Source organism: Ambystoma mexicanum, chromosome 3q (assembly GCF_040938575.1).
Source record: "Ambystoma mexicanum isolate Mex_15411 chromosome 3q, UKY_AmexF1_1, whole genome shotgun sequence".
Classification (NCBI taxonomy): Eukaryota; Metazoa; Chordata; class Amphibia; order Caudata; family Ambystomatidae; genus Ambystoma; species Ambystoma mexicanum.
In genome coordinates this window covers 242,582,884-242,602,780 of record NC_090926.1, presented here as the reverse complement: position 1 = coordinate 242,602,780, position 19,897 = coordinate 242,582,884, and the positions used below count along the sequence as shown (strand labels likewise).

The following is a 19,897-nucleotide window of genomic DNA, read 5'->3' as shown; positions in this document are numbered from 1 at the left end:
GGAAAAGAAAAGAGAGTGAATTGAATTGATTTATTTTCAATTGCGCTCGTGCACAAGTGTTTCAGAGCGCGACAAGGCAAGTGAGGAGTACAGGGGAGAACAAAACAACGATCTTACTAGGCCCAGTGACATTGAGAACGCGCAAGTGCATGGTAGAGGTGGAGGGGAAAAGTGCATGGAAGGGGGGAGAAGTGGAACGTGTGGAGCAAAGGAGAAACAGATAAATAATAATAAATAAATACATAAATAATAAAGCCAACAAACAGTGGTAGTGCAGCCAGCAAGTGGCAAGTGCTGGGATTAAGGCAGCAGACAGGGTAGGTCTGATAAGTGCAGGAAGAAAAAGAGGGGGCTGTAGGTGTACAGATACAGACCAAAGTGCAAGGGGTGGCCAGGAAGCAGTGCGGGAGGGTGGCAGGGTGAGCAGGTACCTGGGCCCGGAGGACAGAGGGTGGCCAGGTGCACAGTACCGGGAGAGAACAGATCAGCAGGGAAGGGGTGGAGGGGGGGGGGTGAAGCGAGAAGCAAAGAGGACGGTCTTGAGGTGCTTCCGGAACCGGAGACGGTTCTCCTCAAGTTTTAGAGTGGCAGGGAGGCTGTAGCAGAGGGAGGCCGAGCTGAAGACAGAGATCTACACCCAGCTCGTTTCTTTGAAAAATGACTGACCCTGGGGTAGTTAGAGGTAGAGGAGCGAAGAGCTCAAGAGGGCAGTTATTTGCGGAGGCATAGCTGAAGGTATTTTGTACCCAGGCCCCAGAAATCCTTGTGGACAATGAAGAGGGTTTCAAATGTAATCCTTGCATCCACTGGGAGCCAATGGAGAGATTTCAGAGCTGGAGAGATACGGTCCCCGGGCTTGAGGCCAAGGACAAGTCTCGCAGTCCTGTTCTGGATTAGTTGCAGAGGGCGGAGAGTAGAGGCAGGTAGATTTAGAAAGAGGCTGTTGGTGGGAGCAGGTGTTTGGGGTGGACTATGGTAGCATAGACAAGCTTCCGCATGCCCCCTGATCCTCTGTCCCACTCCCTACCTATCTTGCCATTGCTCTCACGCTTTGCATACCTTGCTGCAGTTCTCGTCTTACTTTTTCTCACACTTCTTTTCTCCATCCCTTCTTACTTCCCTTTCCATAGACGTTCTTTGCTTGTCCTTGCTCCATCGCCCTGTCTCCACCTCCCCTGTTACAGTTCCTATTCTCTCTCTCTTTCCCTTAACTCTCTCCCACAGTTTCTCTTTAACTCATTTTTGTTGTTTCTACCCGAACCTCTTGCCATATGGCCCTCAGTCACTCTTTTTACCACTTTTCCTTACTTACCATTTACTGTGACCTACACTGGCTTCTTGAGGCCTTTGGACTCAAATCCAAGCAAGCCATGATGATGTACAAGAATCTCCAGAAGTTATATAATCTCACATTTGACGGTGCTAAATCCATGTTCATAAAGGTATGAAATAAAGTATTGGTCTTGCTTCTCTCGATGAAATAATGGTCCTACGTGATGCTTACAAAAGTAATCCACTTCGCAACTCCCGCTGCATCATAACTCTTGCAGCAAATGGAGTTGCAAACTGGAGTCTATGTCGTGCAGTGCTTGCCTACCCATATGCCCCTTCCCTGCTTATACAGGGGAGACACCCGGAAACTCAGTGTTTGCTCCCCCTCCATGATCCACGTGCCTAATCTAGGTGACACCTCCAGAACCCACGCCAGTCCACATCCCCACTCTCAAATCCGCTCACCCGCTTCCTGACCAATGTCGCTTTCGTTGGCTCAGCCAGTCCTGTCGCTTTTCTCTCCACATATACATGATTAGTAATTGGGATATTGGAGCTGGATTAATCAAGGGCGTGTAAATAGCACTCATTATTAAATACCTCCTATTTTTAAAATACCACCTGATTTGTGAGTTGGGATCACAAGGATGGTTACTGAATGCGATACAAGGAAAGCCCTTTCTATAGATTCCCATGGTGTAAATCTACCATGCAATCCCAAATTAAGTGGCACTTGAAAAATAGAAGGTTTTTAAAAATTACAGACCTAATTCCAAGTTTGGTGGTAATTAAGTGGTAATTCTTCTGAATTACTGCCAAAATGTATACCGTTCCCGCCACTTGGTCTCATGGGTTTACCACAGGCACAAGTGGTGATAGGGTGGTGCTAGTCCCCATTTTTGGAGTCCACAGGACTCCAATGAGGATTTTTGGTGGCGTTGCCACTGGCGGAATTACTGAGTGGTAATTATGCCAAAACTTGTAATATGGCGGGCTGGCAAAAATGGAGGTAATTCTTTTAACACCAAAAAAAGTAGAGGTAATGGAATTACTTCCACTTTTTTTCCCGCACGCCAAACTCGTAATGAGGACCATGTTTTTAGAGTTACCACCAAACTCGGAATGAGGCCAATGGTGCACCCAATAACTAGAGTTAAACTAGACCAACAAGGCAAGACTTCCTATTTTGGGCACAAGTGTTCTAGAAGCAGGACAAGACCCCTGATTTTGTGATCAAGGCTTCTGCTGCTTTAGACCACACCCGGCCTGCAGCATCCAGACAGCAGGTTAAGGATTTCTTTTACTCCTCCCAGCCCAGCCTTCATGATGGGTCCCCACAACCCACCGCTTTACGCTACCCTTTAAAATAAATCATCAGACGACCGATAGCATTTTGTCGGGATAATGTCTGCATGTCATTTTTATCCACTGTGTTGAAAGTTTCTAGGTTCGGTTTTGGCGGGTCAGTCAGTAGTGAGGTAGGGAGCGTCACCGTGTGGGAGGTTCAATGTGATAATTTCAAACAGACTCTCTGGGCCTCATTACGACTTCGGCGGTAGCCATGCTGCTATTGGGTCTGGGTTCCCAGAATGGGGAAATACCGGGCCATTCCGAGTTTGCAGGGCCCGGTAATTCCTCCCTCCAGGAACCCGGGCCCGGTCTTCCCCATTCCCATCTGTGCCGCCATAGGGCTCAATTGGAATGGGAGAGGGTGCAAACAACGGGCCGATTACGAACAGCCCGTTGTTTGCTCCCTCTTCCCCTCGCGGGACCCAGTAAGGACGCCTGGTTTGACCAGGCGTTACTTACCAGGTCCCGTGTGGAGAGCTTGTAATGAGGCGGAACGGGTTTAACGGGTTCGCCTCCTTTAAACGAAGCCTGTTAACCCGTTATGCCTCACTCGTAATGAGGCCCTCTGAGCAGCGCAGCAGAGCTATAAAATGGTGCCTTACCCAAACATGGCAGCACAGAAGTAAAAGGATCAGTCAATAGACAGGAACAAAGAAGTGTCGTAAATGGCTAATGGAGTAGCCCTTTGGAGAGCTGCTGTGAGAGCAGAGGACCCAAGCATCCAGGAGAAGTTCCACAAAGTCAATAACATGTCATTGCCAACGGGTTAAACATTCTTCACTGCAGTTCTTAGGTCAATGACCTGCACTCAAGGAGCGCAACAAAGGTCATGTCAGCATGTTTGTAAATTGTCAATGTATTTGTTATTATGTCGTACTTTGTACATTGTATACGTTTGTTTGAATGCTGTGCAAAAGGTTTACTAAACTGTGGTAATCCTTTTTCTGTCACATGTTGCGGATCTATGTTTGGACCGTTATGCCCTGCCATCCCTTTCTTTTCCTCCCTGCTTGACTGGCTCCACTCTCCTACAGCTCCTAATGATGGCTTTGCCTGTGTACTAATTCCTTTGAGCTGGTACAGTGAGGGAATCAAACCCTACCCCGCACCTTCTGTAGATCTGCTCCACATCGGATCCAAGAGTTCCGTGCTTTGGCTTTTCCTTCAAGGTGAAGTTTTAGTATCCGTTTTGAAGTTGTATGTTTTACAGTTTTATTTATGTTTTCCTACTGTTATGTTATTTTATGCTATGTTGTCTTGCAATGGTATAGCGCATCCTGCAATAGATTAAAGTGTTTCGTTACTTTATTGTACTAAAAATCAAACATGGAAGGTAAACGTTCTCCTATTCCTTATGTGAATTTGTGTCTTTCTCATCTTTACTCTCTTGCTCTGTACATTTTTCTCTCATTTTTCAATCTCGACAGTGGCAGCCCGTATGTCAGGGGGTGCACACTCCCTCGCTTAGTGGCAGGCAGCACAGTTCATTACTTGCAGGGGGACTGTGCTACCTACCTGTGAGCAGGGTGTGTGTGTCCCTGCTACTTTCCCCCCCAATTCCATACAATGCACAGAGCGCAATAATAGCGTAGGAGGTGCATACTGACAGGAGAGGAGTTCCCTCAGGCAGGTGGGTCCTCCAGTTATGTTGTGGGTGTTGTTGACGTTGTAAGCAGGATGTAAGTGAAATGTAATGCAAAGGGGGTTGTATGAGTAATCGCATGTGAATGTTTTCTTTTATGCATGTGTGAGTCCAAGGAGTTGTCTGAGTACTGTATGAATGCGCGCATGAATCAGAGGGTGTATGTTGTGTGAATGTATGAATGCACAAGTGAATGACAGCATGATATTTATTTATTTATTTTATCTCATTTGTAAAGCACACATACAACCCGGAGGCATTGAGGTGCTGAATAGATGTATGAGAGTGTAGGTTTTGTATGAGATCATGCATGTGCCTTCCCTGCGCTCAGTTCATGAAGGGGCACCAGGCATCTAATTTTGGGGCTCTAGTGGTGCTACTGGCGGCATGGAATTCACTGTCCATGATGGGTAAAGCAAACATGATGAGTGCTGTTACACAGCTAGACTGGCATACTTGTGTGCAGCTAGTTTAGCTATACTTTCTTACTGTGGAATTGTTTTTTGTACTGGGCATCAAAGGGCAAAGCAAGCATGATGTGTGCTATTGCATAGCTAGACTGGCATACTTGTGTGCAGCCAGTCTAGCTATACTTTCTTACTGCAGCATTGTATTTTTTACTGGGCATGAAGGGTAAAGCAAACATGCTGAGCGCTATTACATAGCTAGACTGGCATACTTGGATGCAGCCAGACTAGCTATACTTTCTTACTGTGCCATTCTATTTTCTGCTAGGTATCAAGGGTAAAGCAAACACGTTGAGTGTTATTACATAGCTAGGCTTGCACATTTCTGTGCAACCAGTTTAGCTATATTTTCTTACTGTGGCATGGCAATTATATACTGGGCATCAAGGGTAAAGCAAAACGTGTTTATATAGCTTGTTTACATAGCTAGAGTGGCCTTCATTGAGGCAGCCAGTTTGGATATACTCTTACTGTGGCATGGCTACTGGGCATCAAGGATAAAGCAAGTGTTATTACATGGCTAAACTGGCCTTCATAGATGGTGGTAAGCCCCCCAACCAACGAATATGAAAAACCAAGGCTGGAAGCACCCCATTTTTTAGATCAAATGTTTCACATTTGTGTGTACATTTATAATACATAAATAGATGGGGGGTTTGTTTAGGGAATACATTAAGGATTGGAGATATTGGGGGCCATGCATCTGGTATCCCCCACATTAAAATGTGAAAACATATGCAAAAAAAAGGTTTTGGTAATCAACAAAATAAAACACTGTTTTCACAATTAACTTATTTTCTCGTTATTTCAACATAGAACCATAGATGGCACCAGTCTGGTCATATATTGTTATTTTTGCATTGGATTCTTTGTTACTGGACATCAAGGGTAAAGCAAACACCATGTTATTACACGGCTAGACCGGCCTACACTAGTGCAGCCAGTCTGGACACCTTTTCTCACTGTGGAATGGCATTTTTGATTGGCCAAACCAACAGGAGTAAGTGGTAATAATAGCATATATTGGTGCATATATGAATGCAAAAGTGGTAATGGCTGGAAGGTTTAGAATTAATCTCAACCTCTGGCATTGCTCTGGGCAACGCTCCAGACCATTGTTCTTCACCTGCCAAGCCATTTAAAAATGGGGAACGATCATATGCAAATCAAGCTTAGTCCCACCCCAAAATATATTGGTGCAGTCTGCATGGGTATATATGGGAACAGCTAGATTTAGCTTTTTTATAGTGTCATATATTGTGGGCAAAGGCATTATCAAATGTGTAGGATAAAGCTCTTGTGCACTGTTCATGACTTGTATCGATTGGATATTTTCATGTGTTACTATGCAAAACCAATTACAAATTGTGTGGCTTTTAACCAATTTTAACCAATTATTTTTAACATTTTCTCGGGAGCACAACATCCCTGAATCCTCTGGTTGGTTCGGGCCCCCTTGCTATGCTCGATCGCTCTTGTATATTCGAGGCAAACATTTACGCCCTTCCAGTTAAAAAATGTATCAGCCATCACTGAATCTCAAGCACCTTTACCGGCAACTAGTACATTTGTAAAAAGATCCCAAATGCCATATCGCGTGCCCTTTCTTTTCCTCATTCTCTCCCCCATCCCTTATCCCTGTTTCCACCTCTCTATATTTTGCTCTTCTTATATTTTCCAGACACTGGGCCTAATTCACAGAGCGTTTTTCAATGGGGGTTTGCCATTATAAAACGCGTTTGTGAATTAGGCCAACTGTCTACACTTTCTCCTCTTATCCTCTTTACCTGTGCTTCAATTAGTTTCCTTTGAGCACATCTTTCAATGCAATATTTGCTTTCCCACTTTTGCTTTCAGCTGGTAAACCCACATTTCCTTCTCAGTGCCCCTGCAACTTCTACCAGTAATAACACCAAATGTGTGCCTACTAAGGCGTTTCGCTCAACACATTTTTGTTCAAATTGATGAATCGGGCCGTGGGCTGTACTTGTCTGACATTTCTTGGCAACTTCCCCTTGACAAGAGACTTCATTCCACATAGAAGGCTCCCCATTATTCTTTAGACACTTGTAATCCTTGGCAAACACAGGAGGTTTGAGCAATGCCTCACATGTTGTGCAGAAGGCTGGGGAGGTTGCCTACTGGGCATAGATCAATCTGGGGACATGGAAGAGTATCCAAACGTGCCAGTGTGAGGAGAGCCTTATGAAAGAAACACGGGGAAGTTCATTTGGTGTATGCATGCTTGAGAGTGTTGCCTTTGAATTAGGGCTTCAATGTGTTAATATCGCCTCCAAAATGTCGCCATTCAAGAATGGTGCTGTTTTTTTGCAGAGATATTACCCCATGGAACCTGCAGAGGACACCCCCGAATCCCCCATATTTTTTTTAAGAGAGCGGAGGACACACCTGTAACCCCTGCTCCCATTTAAACCTAATATTAATCACTTCAATAATGTTGCCTATGTCGTTTCCTGAATATATATATCAAGAAAAAAAGAGGAGCGGGTGAACCGCACTCCTGCGGGCCAATGGCGGATGCCAAACTCCAAAACAAATTGACAAGTTATAAATACAGATGTAAAGTTTTAAGGGTTAAAAGGAAAAAAGGTTGCTAAAAAAAAATTGAAATGCACACAAAGCAGCAACACAAAAACACAGACAGAGGCAGGACGCCAGGTGCACGACCTGCAAACAACGCGTTTCGCGCTACACTGAGTGCTTGATCACGTAGAGGGAGGGATGACTGACATAAGTATCGAACCAAAGTTAGTCCTTCTGCTCTGTCGATTGACTCTGTGGCGGTCAATACAATGGAATAAACGCGCTGGTGGCCATGATGGAATGGAGTGGAAACACATACTTAACAATGGGAAGCCAAAACCACATAAAGCAAAAAACACGTACTTAAGTGCATACTGCACAAGTAAGTACCACTACATATAAATGAAAATAAGGCTGAGAAAAGGCAAACAGAGCCGTCCAATGTAAAGTTACAGAAAGGTGTATATATCTATGTAAAATACATACTCAAGGTTGATGACAAATATAAAATGAATTGTTTAGCAAAATATGATATGGCAAGGGATGTATGTCCACAATATAGTAACAGTTGATGGTAAGAAGGCCAAATTCATAGATGGTAAAAATGTAAAATATAAAACCACCGGATTATAAGTAATGATAAAATGACCAACATGAGGCTTGCATGCACATGGGACAAATGTTAAAACCCTAATCTAAGACAAGCAGCAGAAGGGTGGACTGGCTACAGCAACCAGAAAGGAGAGAAATGACTAAAGTGCTAGTGCAGGGGTGGGGATAAAATCACCACCGGTAAAAGTAAGTTATACTAATGCCTACAAGCAGGGGTCAAAAACAAGAACCCAACCGTGCTTGGACATAAGGTATGACAATGTTGCAAGGTCCTGTATATGAAAAAGCACGATAATGCAAGTTCAATGCTAGCAGGGTTAGTAAGGAAAAAAACAGTCTAAAAGTGCATCCCTCATGATGTAAAATAATTACCACAGTTTCATTCCACCGAGAGTACCAACAATGGCTACTGGTATACATAATGGTCGTTACTTAAATCAAAAAAAGAGGGCAGAGTAAAAATATAACAAAATGCAAATGCGATACAATGCAGTCCACGCATAAAGTGCAAATGCAAGAACATATCTACCATGCTTAAAGTGCATACGTGGCAACAGGTAGAGAAAAGATCTCTTATAAGGCCGCGTAATGACGGGGCCAATTTAAAGTGCTAGTGCAAGCGCAGGAAAAATAACCGTGGGATAATGCCGAAAAAACAAAAGCCACCATTAGCAACAGACTAAAGCATGTAATAGAGAAGAGCCCAAAAGGTCAAAAAGCTGTGACACAAGGTCGAATGCAATAAATAATGAAAATATAATACCGACCACCAGTAAACAGAGAAAGAACGTAAAAAAGAGAAGAACAAGTCAGAAATAAATCCCTCCTGAAATCCAAAATTTATGGAAATACATAGGCAAATACCAATCCCCACAGATTGCGATAGTAAGCAGCCAGATCGTGGACAAAAAATAAACAAGATTAAAAGGATAAGATAAAAATAAAGATCATATCCAAGGCCAAAGAGATTCATACAGGAGCACAGAGTAAAGAATCATAAAAGCGTAATCAGGGAAAGAGCAAACAAAGAAAAAAGAAAAATGGGAGAAAAGAGTAAAGACAAGATGAAATCAAATACAGACTGGGGATACAAATTAAGTCCCCAAAAAGGTGTACAACTCCTCGTCTACATTGTGCCCCTTTGGAGACTTACTGTCAAAATCCAAAATAAATCTTGTCTCCAGTTGTCTGAGTTTCAAAACACGATCGCCCCCTGTAGGATATATGGGCACATGTGCCACTGCAAAGAATTTTTACAAATTGGAATCATTCCCATGTTCCTGTTTAAAGTGTTTGGCCATGGGGCACGCCGGATCCGAGTTCTTGATGGCTCTGAGGTGTTAAAGGATACGTAGCTTGAGTTTACATGTTGTACTCCCTATGTACCATCTCATACAGGGGCATGAGAGCACGTACACCACAAAGGTAGTGTCACAATTGATGGAATATTTTATCTTGAAATCGAATTTGGTGACAGGGTGTACAAAAGATTTAAGCACATTGGCATGTGCGCAAGCTTTACATTTGATACATTTAGTAAAGACCATGGGAGAGGCGGGAAGCCAAGTCAAAGCAGACACATTTTTTCCTGTGGGAGACAGAAAACTGGAAACCAATTTGTCTCTGAGAGATGGCACATGTTTAAAAGTCATAGTGGGGCGCTTGGACAATACAAATCTGAGGTCATTGTCGAGAGTTAAGACACGCCAATGTTTCTCAACAATTTTTCATATATCATTGGAGGCAGTGTCGAAAGAGATGATCAGTCTGGGATCATCATCAATACTACGATTGACAGGATTGTTATCATACAAAAGTCTGTCTCTGGACATGCCACGCTCCTTGGTGAAGGCCATTTCAATGGTTCTTTTGTTGTATCCTTGTTTAACAAAGTCCGCAGCTACCAGTGCACAATGATGGTCAAACCAGGTAATATTGGTGCAGTTCCGGCGGAAACGGATAAATTCACCGTAAGGAATTGATTTTTTACTTGCCGGAGGATGAGAGCTGTTGGCATGTAGGGGCAGACCAGTATTGGAGGGTTTTTTATGAAGTGCCGTATGAATACCCGAGCTGTCCAACATAACAATGACATCGAGATAAATAATCTCAGCATGGCTATGGCATTCAGTAACGGCAAAATTGGCCTTGTTGGTATTAATGGTCTTCACAAAAGATAGCCAATCAATTTCTGTACCCTTCCAAATAATAAACACATCATCGATGTACCGCCAACAAGAAACGATCTGTGTCGAAAAACAAGACAAGAGTAGATCAGACAGAAAAGTGGCCTCCCACTAACCCATCTTGAGATTAGCATAAGACAGGGCAAAAGTACTGCCCATAGCGGTCCCCCTATCTTGACGAAAGACCCCTCAAACAAAAAGACATTATTTTGTAGGCAGAAAATCATAGAGCTGTGTCCCAAATAATTAAGTGAGCGAGTGTCCAAATAATATTTGCATGCGTTAATACCGACAGTGTGTTCAATAGAGGTATATAAGGAGACAACATCAAGTGTAGCCAAAATCAAGCCTTCTTCCCAAGGTGTATTAGTCACATGTTGTAAAAATCCTTAGTATCCCTAAGGTACGATGACAATACTGATATAAACGGTAGAAGAGTTTCATCAATGAATTGCGCCAATGCTCTAATAATGAGCCACTTAACGTGACAATGGACCTACCAGGGGGATGTCTAAGTGATTTGTGAGTTTTAGGAAGAAAGTAAATGGTGGGAACTGTATGGCATGCAGGGATGAGGAATTTGATTAAATCATCCTCTAATAGATCTTCACTGGCCCACTTAGTACACAGGGCAGTAAGTGCAGCTCTGATTTCCAAAAAAGGATCATCGGAGAGTTTGGTATAACACAGACAATCATTCAATTGCCGATAAGCTTCAGCCACAAATTTGATTCTGTCTTGTATCACGATGTTCGAGCCTTTGTCGGCTGGTTTGATAACAATACTGGACAACTGTTGAAGTTCACCAATGGCCAGACGTTGAGCAGAAGTAAGATTTTGCTTATTGGTGCTGGTTTTTTGTCGCACCTTTCTCAGATCACTAACACAAAGATCATAAAATGCCTCAATACAACCGCCTACTGGAAATTGTGGGTTGAATCTTGATTTGCTCTTTAATTTTGTCTGTATGTCCCAGTTCGGATTGATGCCAAAGTCAAGCAAATCAAAGTTGGTAGAATCAAAAGTATCATCATCGAGGCAAGCGAGATCTACAAGTGAAGGTAAATCAGCAATGAGTAGATTGGTGCCCCCAGTACGTGGTGTTGAGTGTTTAGCCGGTGTGGGATTGGCAACAAAAAACTTCTCAAGTTTAATTTTGCGCAGGAACTTATCCAGATCGATGCAAGTTTGTACATAGTCAAAGTTCATGGTAGGGCAAAAATTGAGGCCCAAAGAGAGGAGCGATGTTTGTGATGCAGTGAGGACGTGGGACGATAAATTAATTATTTGACAACACTTCACGGTATCAGTTGTTAATTTTTTATCCCAGAGCGCATTGATCTGCCCTGTTGGTGCCCCTTTGGGCCGTTTCCCACGTCGGCCTCGGCGGATGATCCTCCTGCCTTGGATTTCTGTCCTCTTCCTCCTCCTTTGCCGCAACCCTTGCCTCTTTTTTGATTTTTCCCTTCTTGGCACAAGAGCCGCATCTTGTCTAAAAAATTCAGCCTGGGTGTAGGCTCATCTGTTTCAGATGCAGAAACATCTGACTCAGATGTAGCAGCAACTGAGTCATCAGACTGTCTAGCGGCTGGTTGTGTGGCAGTGGTCTTGCGGAGCGAATCAAAACGTTTGGCAAACATGAAAACACGTCCCATCTCATAATCAATTTTATCCCTCAGGAACTTTCTATGTTTCCGTTGTTTTATCTCATCCTCATATGGGATTAAGCCTTCATCGATTTTGGTGCATAATAGTCTGCCTTCCTCTGTGGATGGAATTTTGGTGAGCTCAGTCTCGATTGTGGCCAGTTCTTTAAGTGCTGTCTCACGGTCCAATTTGGCGTATTTTACAAGAATGGCTAGGAACCTGCCAGAGCAGCCTTTACTAGCATATATATATATATATATATATATATAGAGCAACATTATTGGTGGGGATAATATTACCTGATACCGAATTAGGTGGGTGGTGCGGATGCCTGTTTATGGTGCTTCTTCAGAAGGTTTTCTGGGTATTAGCTGTGGTGCTTCATTTACTGCAGCTGTTGGACTTCTTTTTTCCCTGCTCAACAGCTGGATTTCTGATGACACTGTGCTCTTCTGAGGTGCTTAGTTGTGTCGGAAGCCTGTTTCTGATGGATCTTCTTGGTTTGTTCTACCCTCCAGAATGTGCATGGCTCCGGAGTTCTGCAGCAGGAAGGTGTTTAGGTCAAGCCTCTTGTGTTGCTGTACGCGATTGTCTTGAGACTCCTTAGAAGGGAATCTTTGGATCGAACATTCACTGCTTTGGTGCTTGTCCAAGGAACCCTGGCAAGCCACCAAACATTTGTTAGGTGCTTTGTGGAACCGCATGTTGAGGAAGAGGTTAGCTTGGTACTCTTTTTGGGTATGTGCCTGGCAGAGGACGCCCGCGGTGGGCAGTATCAGGGGCATGGTTTGAGGATCCTGATAGAACTCTAGCTTTGGAATCACTTTGATGCTCCTGTTGCAGATGTCCTTCTATTGGGTGTTGGGTGTTTGGAGAATACTGGGTCATGGTTCAGCAATCCTGTCAAGGACATCCCCTGTGTTGACTCATGCTGGGCAGGTGCTTGCTTTAGTACTATACATCTGGCCTTTAATGGCTGTGCTCTACTCCGCTCGAGAATGCCATTGATTTGGATATGTTTGGGTAGGCTCAAAAGGGAGTGTGGTTGGCTTTGAATATCCATGGGGATTTGCCTTCTTATTAGGGATGTACTCAGTTCAGAACAGTGCTCTTTTGGCCTCCTTTTACTTGCCCCTAAGGAAATTAAGATGTTTTGGTTTGAGAGTCCTATGAGAGTGGTGCATCATTCATGGCTCATGTTGAAGAGGAGTAACCTTATTAGTATTTTCTGTTGCTGTGGAATGGCAGAGTAGTGTTCTAGATGGTATCCAGTGATTATATCGAATAAAAAACAGAGAGGTATTTAATAACTTTACAATGAAAACATACTGAATTATTATTAAATATATATATGGGGGTGGGGAGGGGATTGGGGTGGTGTTACAAACATAGGGAAACAGGGGGCTTGGGAGGGACCCCCCAATTAAAAAGAAAATCTTTTTTTTTGTTGTAAAAGTTCTGTTACAAAATACTTCTCTGTTTTTGTATTCGTTATTATCACATGTAACCATTCTAGACTACTACAGGATGTGATAATACTTGGTTGGGGACTCCAGTTGAAGAGTTAAAGTATAGATGCATGACTCCTTGTGAGTGAATGTATTGCTAGAGACGCCTGCCAGGGAGGGCTTTCCTAACCAGGTCTCCTTAAGGAATAAAGTTGGCAATGGACTCTTCCTTTGCTGTTGTGCTGGAGAGGGGGGTGGTAATATGTCATGGTTTTGAATTCCAACAATGATCTGGGGGTAGATCTTTGTCTTCGGCTGGGGCCGCCCTCTGGAACAGCCTCCTTTCCACTCTGAAACTTGAGGAAAACCATCTCTGGTTCCGGAAGCACCTCAAGACCTTCCTCTTTGCTTCTGCCTTCTCCCTCCTCGCCTCTGCTGATCTGCTCTCTCTTGGCACTGTGCACATGGCCCACCTTCTGACTTCCGGGCAGAGGTACCCGCTCACTTTGCCACCCACCCGCACTGCCTCCTGGCAATCCCTGCAGTGGTGCCTGTATCTATAACCATTCAGTCCACCAACCCTTTTTCTTTCTGTACCTACCATACTCACCCTGTCTGTTGCCTTAAACCTAACACTTTCCACCTGATAGCTGCACTACCACTGTTTGTTGCTGGTTATTATTTATTTATTATTTATCTGTATTCCTTTGCTACGCACTTTCCATTTCTCCACTCTTCCATGCACTTTTTCCCTTTTCCCTCTCCCATGCACTTGCGTGTTTGAATGTCACATGTCCTAGTAAGATCGTTGTTTTTGTTCTTCCTTGTTACCCTCCTTTGTAGCGCTCTGAAACACTTGTGTATGAGCGCGATATGAATAAAATATCAATATCAATATAAAAAAGATATGAGGGTCTTCTTTCCTTACTTGTCTATAGACTGCACGGAATAATTCCATCAGCTCCAGGAGCTCCCTCTTTTTTGCCTCCAGTTCAGTCTTCTCCAGGCTGCAGGTGTCCAAATCCTGTAGTGGGGAAGGCAACATCAGACAGTTCATTTCTGTATTACCAATAGCTAATGCATCTTGACCCCCATTAATAAAGCATTCTCTGTGCTTTCTGTACCTATTGGCTCAAGGCCAGGTCTTATAAGGTCAAAGGCCTAGACACCATTATTAAATGACTATTGGAGAGTGAACGTCCCTGTATAGTACCAAATTCTGCAATAATCACACAATACACATCTTAATATATCCTCCAGTCTTCCAATCAGAAAGACTTCAGACAACCCATAATCTCTGGGGTCTTCAGATTGGTTCAGATTTTGTGAGAAACAGTACATTTTACATACAGATGTACCAGATGCTAGAGACCACGTTTAAGTTCTTAAGGATAGAGTTAAGCCCACATTACAGCATCTCACCATAGAACAACATAAGACTATTGGCGTTCTGGTATAACAGCATTCTGGAATATAGCTAACATGATCTGAAGCCACTCCCAGAAAGCATTCCTGCACTACTACGTTGAATGCCTATAGCATATGTTGGTAGTTCGCTTTAGAGAAATCTTAAATCTTCGTTACATGCATGCACATTACGAGTCTTCATTATATGCATGTACATTATGAGTCTCCATTAGATGTACATTATGAGTCTACATTACATGTACATTATGAGTCTTCATTATATGCATGTACTTTATGAGTCTACATTAAATGTACATTATGAGTCTACATTAGATGTACATTATGAGTCTACATTACATGTACATTATGAGTCTTCATTATATGCATGTACTTTATGAGTCTTCATTACATGCATGTACATTATGTACTGGATTTTATATGGCACAAACCTAACTGGGAAGCAACTGAGTTCCACACAACAAGGAGGTGTGAAGATGCTGGAATAGGATGCACTATTATGGCTACATTTTGAATGTTATGGGTATAGTTAGATAGATAACGAGAGTGGGGATACAGAGGGTCACGAGCTGGGGATATGGGTTAGGGTGAGAGGCAGACCCAGTCAGGGTCCACGAGGGTCAAGAGATGATCAGTGCATGAGATGTTCCTTGAATAGATGCATGTTCAGTGTCTTTCTCCATCGCAGGGTAGAGGGGGGCATTCATGTGAACATCTGCTGCATCTGCTGCTTAAAAACAGGCTTTCCCTAGAACAATTTACAATGATTAGACTGTCCACAAGACGCAGAAAAACATGTGAGAACAGTGGGAATGCCTGTATGTTTTGAGTAGCAGAAATGTGGAGGGTCTGCTGAACAATTTGCAATCTTACAGCATCAGCAAGCAACTCTGGATTACACACCATGTTCTAGACAATGGAACATCCGCACCTTGTCACAAGACAGCCCATGTTTAGAACAATTCAGCCCTTAGAAAATCCAATGACAATACGAGTTTCTCTGTCTTCCCTCAGTTGCATTTTTAAGGGATGAGTGCATGGAGTGTAGTGCTCTAATCATAGACGTATTTACAACAAGGTCAGCTAGGCCCCGGCCTAGGGCAACAGATTGCCAGTGGAGCAGCATTTTATTGACAATTTACTGGTTGTCTTTTTTTAAATATAAAGCGAGTTTTGTTTATCCGAGTCGGGTTCATCCACAACACTAGAAGTGATTTTGAGCTGTTAGCAGTCATTCCACTCTGACAGTTAAAGTCTTTGATGGCCAAACTTGTATATATGCTTGGAAATTACAAAATCTTTATTGTAAGGGGGCCCTGTGTTAATATGTAAAAAAGGAAACACTAACAAAACCCGTCATACTTTAGGTATTTAGGTATTTAGTGATTCATATATGACAGATATAAATATCTTCATTCATTCTCATATTTCCAAAATACTCTTTAACAAACAAAACAGCCAAAGCCTTATGGGTTTTATTGGTGCCACTACACATTATCTTTGGAGTTCTTTCTAATCAATACACACATACACAATGGTATGTAATCACTTTTATATTCAAATACACAATATACATTTTTTAAAACCATTGCAAAAATTAGGGTTTTCCCTTCAGAAAGGTAAAGGTTAGAAATGATGCATTTTTTACAATATTAAAGGCATGCCTATGCTTAAGTCAAGCACAGAGTTCCCACAGGTGGCACTAAAATGATGTTCAGAAACAAGCACTAATTTCCCTCCCTGGTCCCACATTTCAGAGGTCTGTGGTCACCCAAAAGGTGCAAGCATGAAATAGATCATAGAGACGTTAAAATGGCGAAGAGCAAATCTGAATACACAAGTGCATCAAGAAACCTGTGAAAGGATACGCAAAGCCTTAGAAGGGTGAGAAGAAAAACTGTTGAACAGCTGTAAAGGTGTCCCATGAATATATCCATTCAGCCATATTTACAGAAGCTGATCTGTGCTAAGCAGGCAAATGGCATCCCAGTTGGGTTTATCATGTGTCTTTGATGACATTCTGCTGCATGTGCAGTACTACCAGAAGAACCAACTGCAAAGCATGTCACACAATGCAGAACTGTGATGCTTATAAGTCATCTTTACATTCATTATATTTTAAATACAAGGTAGGACTTTTACTGTGAAACAGCACTTATAGGACATCCATACCTACACATCTCAAAATGTTCCTGTGCATTGTACAGTCCAACCAACCCTACGAAGTTAACAAACATTTTAAATTACCTCAGACACAACCTGGCAAACGCCCCCAGGGATGTCATTTGGGAGTCGCTAGGGGTGGCACCTGCGACCCTTGGGGTCTCCCTTGCTCCCACTGTGATCTAACTTGCTACCCCTAAAAAAAGCTTTTTTAAAAATAAAAATGAGTGGTTGGCTGTCTTGTTCAAGCCTCTTAAAAAACAGGGGATTCTACAAGTCTAACACTTTGAGCAGTGACCATAAACAAGAAAGCATAGGAATAACAAATAATTTGTCTTTCTGGAATTCTATACAATAATTGCTAGACTCATTAAAGGTTTATTTCAGGCACACTTCGGAGGGTGAGTTCTTAAACACCTCAAATTCACAATGCAGACAAAAACTTCCAAAAAGCTTTTAGAGTAGAATACCCATCCATTTTGGTTCATGTATTTTGCTTTTCGCAAGTTGCGTCATAGCATGGCTTTTGTGCGTTGTCTCTCTTACGATCATCTCAAGACATTCCATCTCGGTAACCTCGGTACCTTGACACAATCCTTGTGCCTAAAACTTGTGTACAGTGTAGAAATGTTTGACCATAGCCCATAAAGTGGCCCTTGATTTCACTGTGCCACAACTAATACTTTGTTGTAATGTGTCTATCTTTCCTATCTCCCTGGCATGCTGTTCAGGATGTTTGTTTGCATGTATGAGGTAACAAGTGCCCAGAGTACAGGATGCTGTGTGAGTGTTCTGCATTCCCTGCGCTACTCCAAATTATTTAATACACAGTCATGAACCCTCCTAATAGTATGTATTTTGCCAACCTGAAAAGTAAATCCACGCAGGCTTGACATGTGGCAAACTTTGCACCAGACCTGCAGATGAACTGGCCTGAATCTCAGTTACCAGTTGAATGGTATTGACTACAGAGTGTAATTTGCTTTCTGACTTCGAGAACATTCAGACATGTAATTGCTCATTTTACTATAGCTGGTAAAATAGCTATAGCCAGTAAGATAGCTCAGTGGGTTTAGCGCTCACTGCTGCGATGTGTGTGTGATCTGCAGGTTGCAGGTCTGAATTACAGCAAGGCCAACTCAGCCTTTCATCCTTCTGAGGTTGACAAATGAGTACCAGCACAGGCTGGGTGATATTGTATGTATATTTGTTCTATATGAAGTGCTTAAGAGTATGTGCTATATAATAACACATCATTATTGTTTGGCCATGGACGTCTGCTTGCATTCAAAGTAATTTGGTAATTTGGCCATATACACACTGATATTAATCATACATACGGTGATCCATTTTTTTAAAAAATGTATATAACATTACAATGATATCGTAACCATATTTTCAGTAGTGTACTTAGGAACAATGCTTTGTGATACCACTTCCTATTTTGTCAAGGGGTGAAAAGTAATGTTCCATTGCTTCCGTGATGTCACTTTGGGTGGGGTCAAATGGCATAACTTCCTGTGATGTCATCAGAGGTCAAGGGTCGTGTGATGTCACCTCTGCTACTCCTGGCATTTTGGTGAAATGACCTCTCTGCAAGACCCATAGCCTAAACCACACCCATAAAGGTAATATTGTGCTGGATTTGCCCGATCCATTGCTCAATTTTACTATTGGAGTGTTGGGTATTTTGACCAATTGCACAAACAGGAATGATGTAAACAGTATGTAACACTTCATTTGTTATAAAAGGTGCTCGCATTGTGCAGCTATGAGGAATGATGTTGCTTCCCACACATGAATGTTCAGGGTTGCCCTATCTATTGCTCCACTGTGAGAATGCACAGCCAAAGATTCCAAGAACCTTCTCCAACTGTCTTAAATTTACAAACTTTGCTTGTGATTTTGCCATTTTTTTAATGGCATTTCAGTCCAAGGGATTGGAGTTACATCGGCTGCAGCAGGTAACTTGCCTTATTTCCATTTTGCCCCTTGCTAACACCACAGCTGTAACCATGAGAAGGGGGATGAGTTCATTTTATTCAACATTTCTATAAGATCTGCCTGCACCACTTGCATATATTTCATATGGAATCTTTACCATTTGACAAGACCAGATGTAGAAATTTAGTTATGCTGCAATAATATTACAGACCAGTCTAGGTACTTCTCATAGAGTGACAGCAGACAGTTTGTGCGCGAAACCAGGTATTAGCATTGAAACCAAAATTCCTTGTTCCATCCTCCATCCTTCTCTCACTTATTTCCAGTTGGCAGGCAGCTTGTGTTCTTATTACTCCCCAATTGATCTTGCCAGTATATAGGTACATATTTGAATGTTACTGGAATATAGTTAGCATTATGTAGCTGACTTATGTATTTGTGATGATGTTGATCTGTAGTGATACCCTATTTTTCTTTGTGTATTTAATAATTATAGGAGTACGGTTTGAAGAGTACTTTTGGGGCCCTGGATTACATGGTGGAGAAAAAATTAAAAGCGTCTTCCCCTGAAGAAGGTTCATGCATTTGGTGCCAAGAGGAACTGAAACATGTCGGGACTGTTTATTCTGAGTTAACAACACTCAGTGATTGGAAATGTTTAAATCATTATATAAATTTTATATGTTGATGTATTGTATTGTTATGTTACAGGAATGGATGTGAGTGAAACTAGTAATTTGTATTGTAAATGTATCCACTGTATGTTGTGTTGTGGGGTCCTTTTTACTGAAAACACTGTTTTAGAGTTAGTTTTATAAAAGAAAATAAATTATTTTTGATATTATAAAAAAACAAATAAGTACTAGGTCTATTTTTTCAAGACTATTCGTATAAATAGGGTTTTTCAGCATCACACGATATGTAAAGATCACTGTTGAGTGGGGAATGTATTTTCTGTCTCCTTTATATGATGATTATGTTGGTTATCCCCTAACCGTGTGAGAGAGGGAATGTTAAAACAAGGGGAACGGTAGACCTTTGTATAGATAGTTCTTATTACTTCCTCTAAAAGATTGTTTTCAGGGCTAACCAAAAGTAGCCATTAGCCGTAACAATTGTCTCTAGTGCACTCAACTTTAGAACACACTGCCTTCTCCAAATCTTGTCAGCAGAGATCTGAAAACACTCCTTCAACTA

General features: G+C 42.2%; 1 protein-coding gene across 1 annotated transcript in view; it reads right to left on the bottom strand.

The window, feature by feature from the left end:
• Nucleotides 1-19,897, bottom strand: part of LOC138582393 (keratin, type II cytoskeletal 80-like) — a 179,855-nt gene that overhangs the window by 26,917 nt on the left and 133,041 nt on the right. Inside the window, exon 4 of the mRNA XM_069653659.1 lies at nt 14,097-14,192. Coding sequence (XP_069509760.1) covers nt 14,097-14,192 — 96 coding nt within the window. The remainder of the gene's footprint in view (nt 1-14,096; nt 14,193-19,897) is intronic.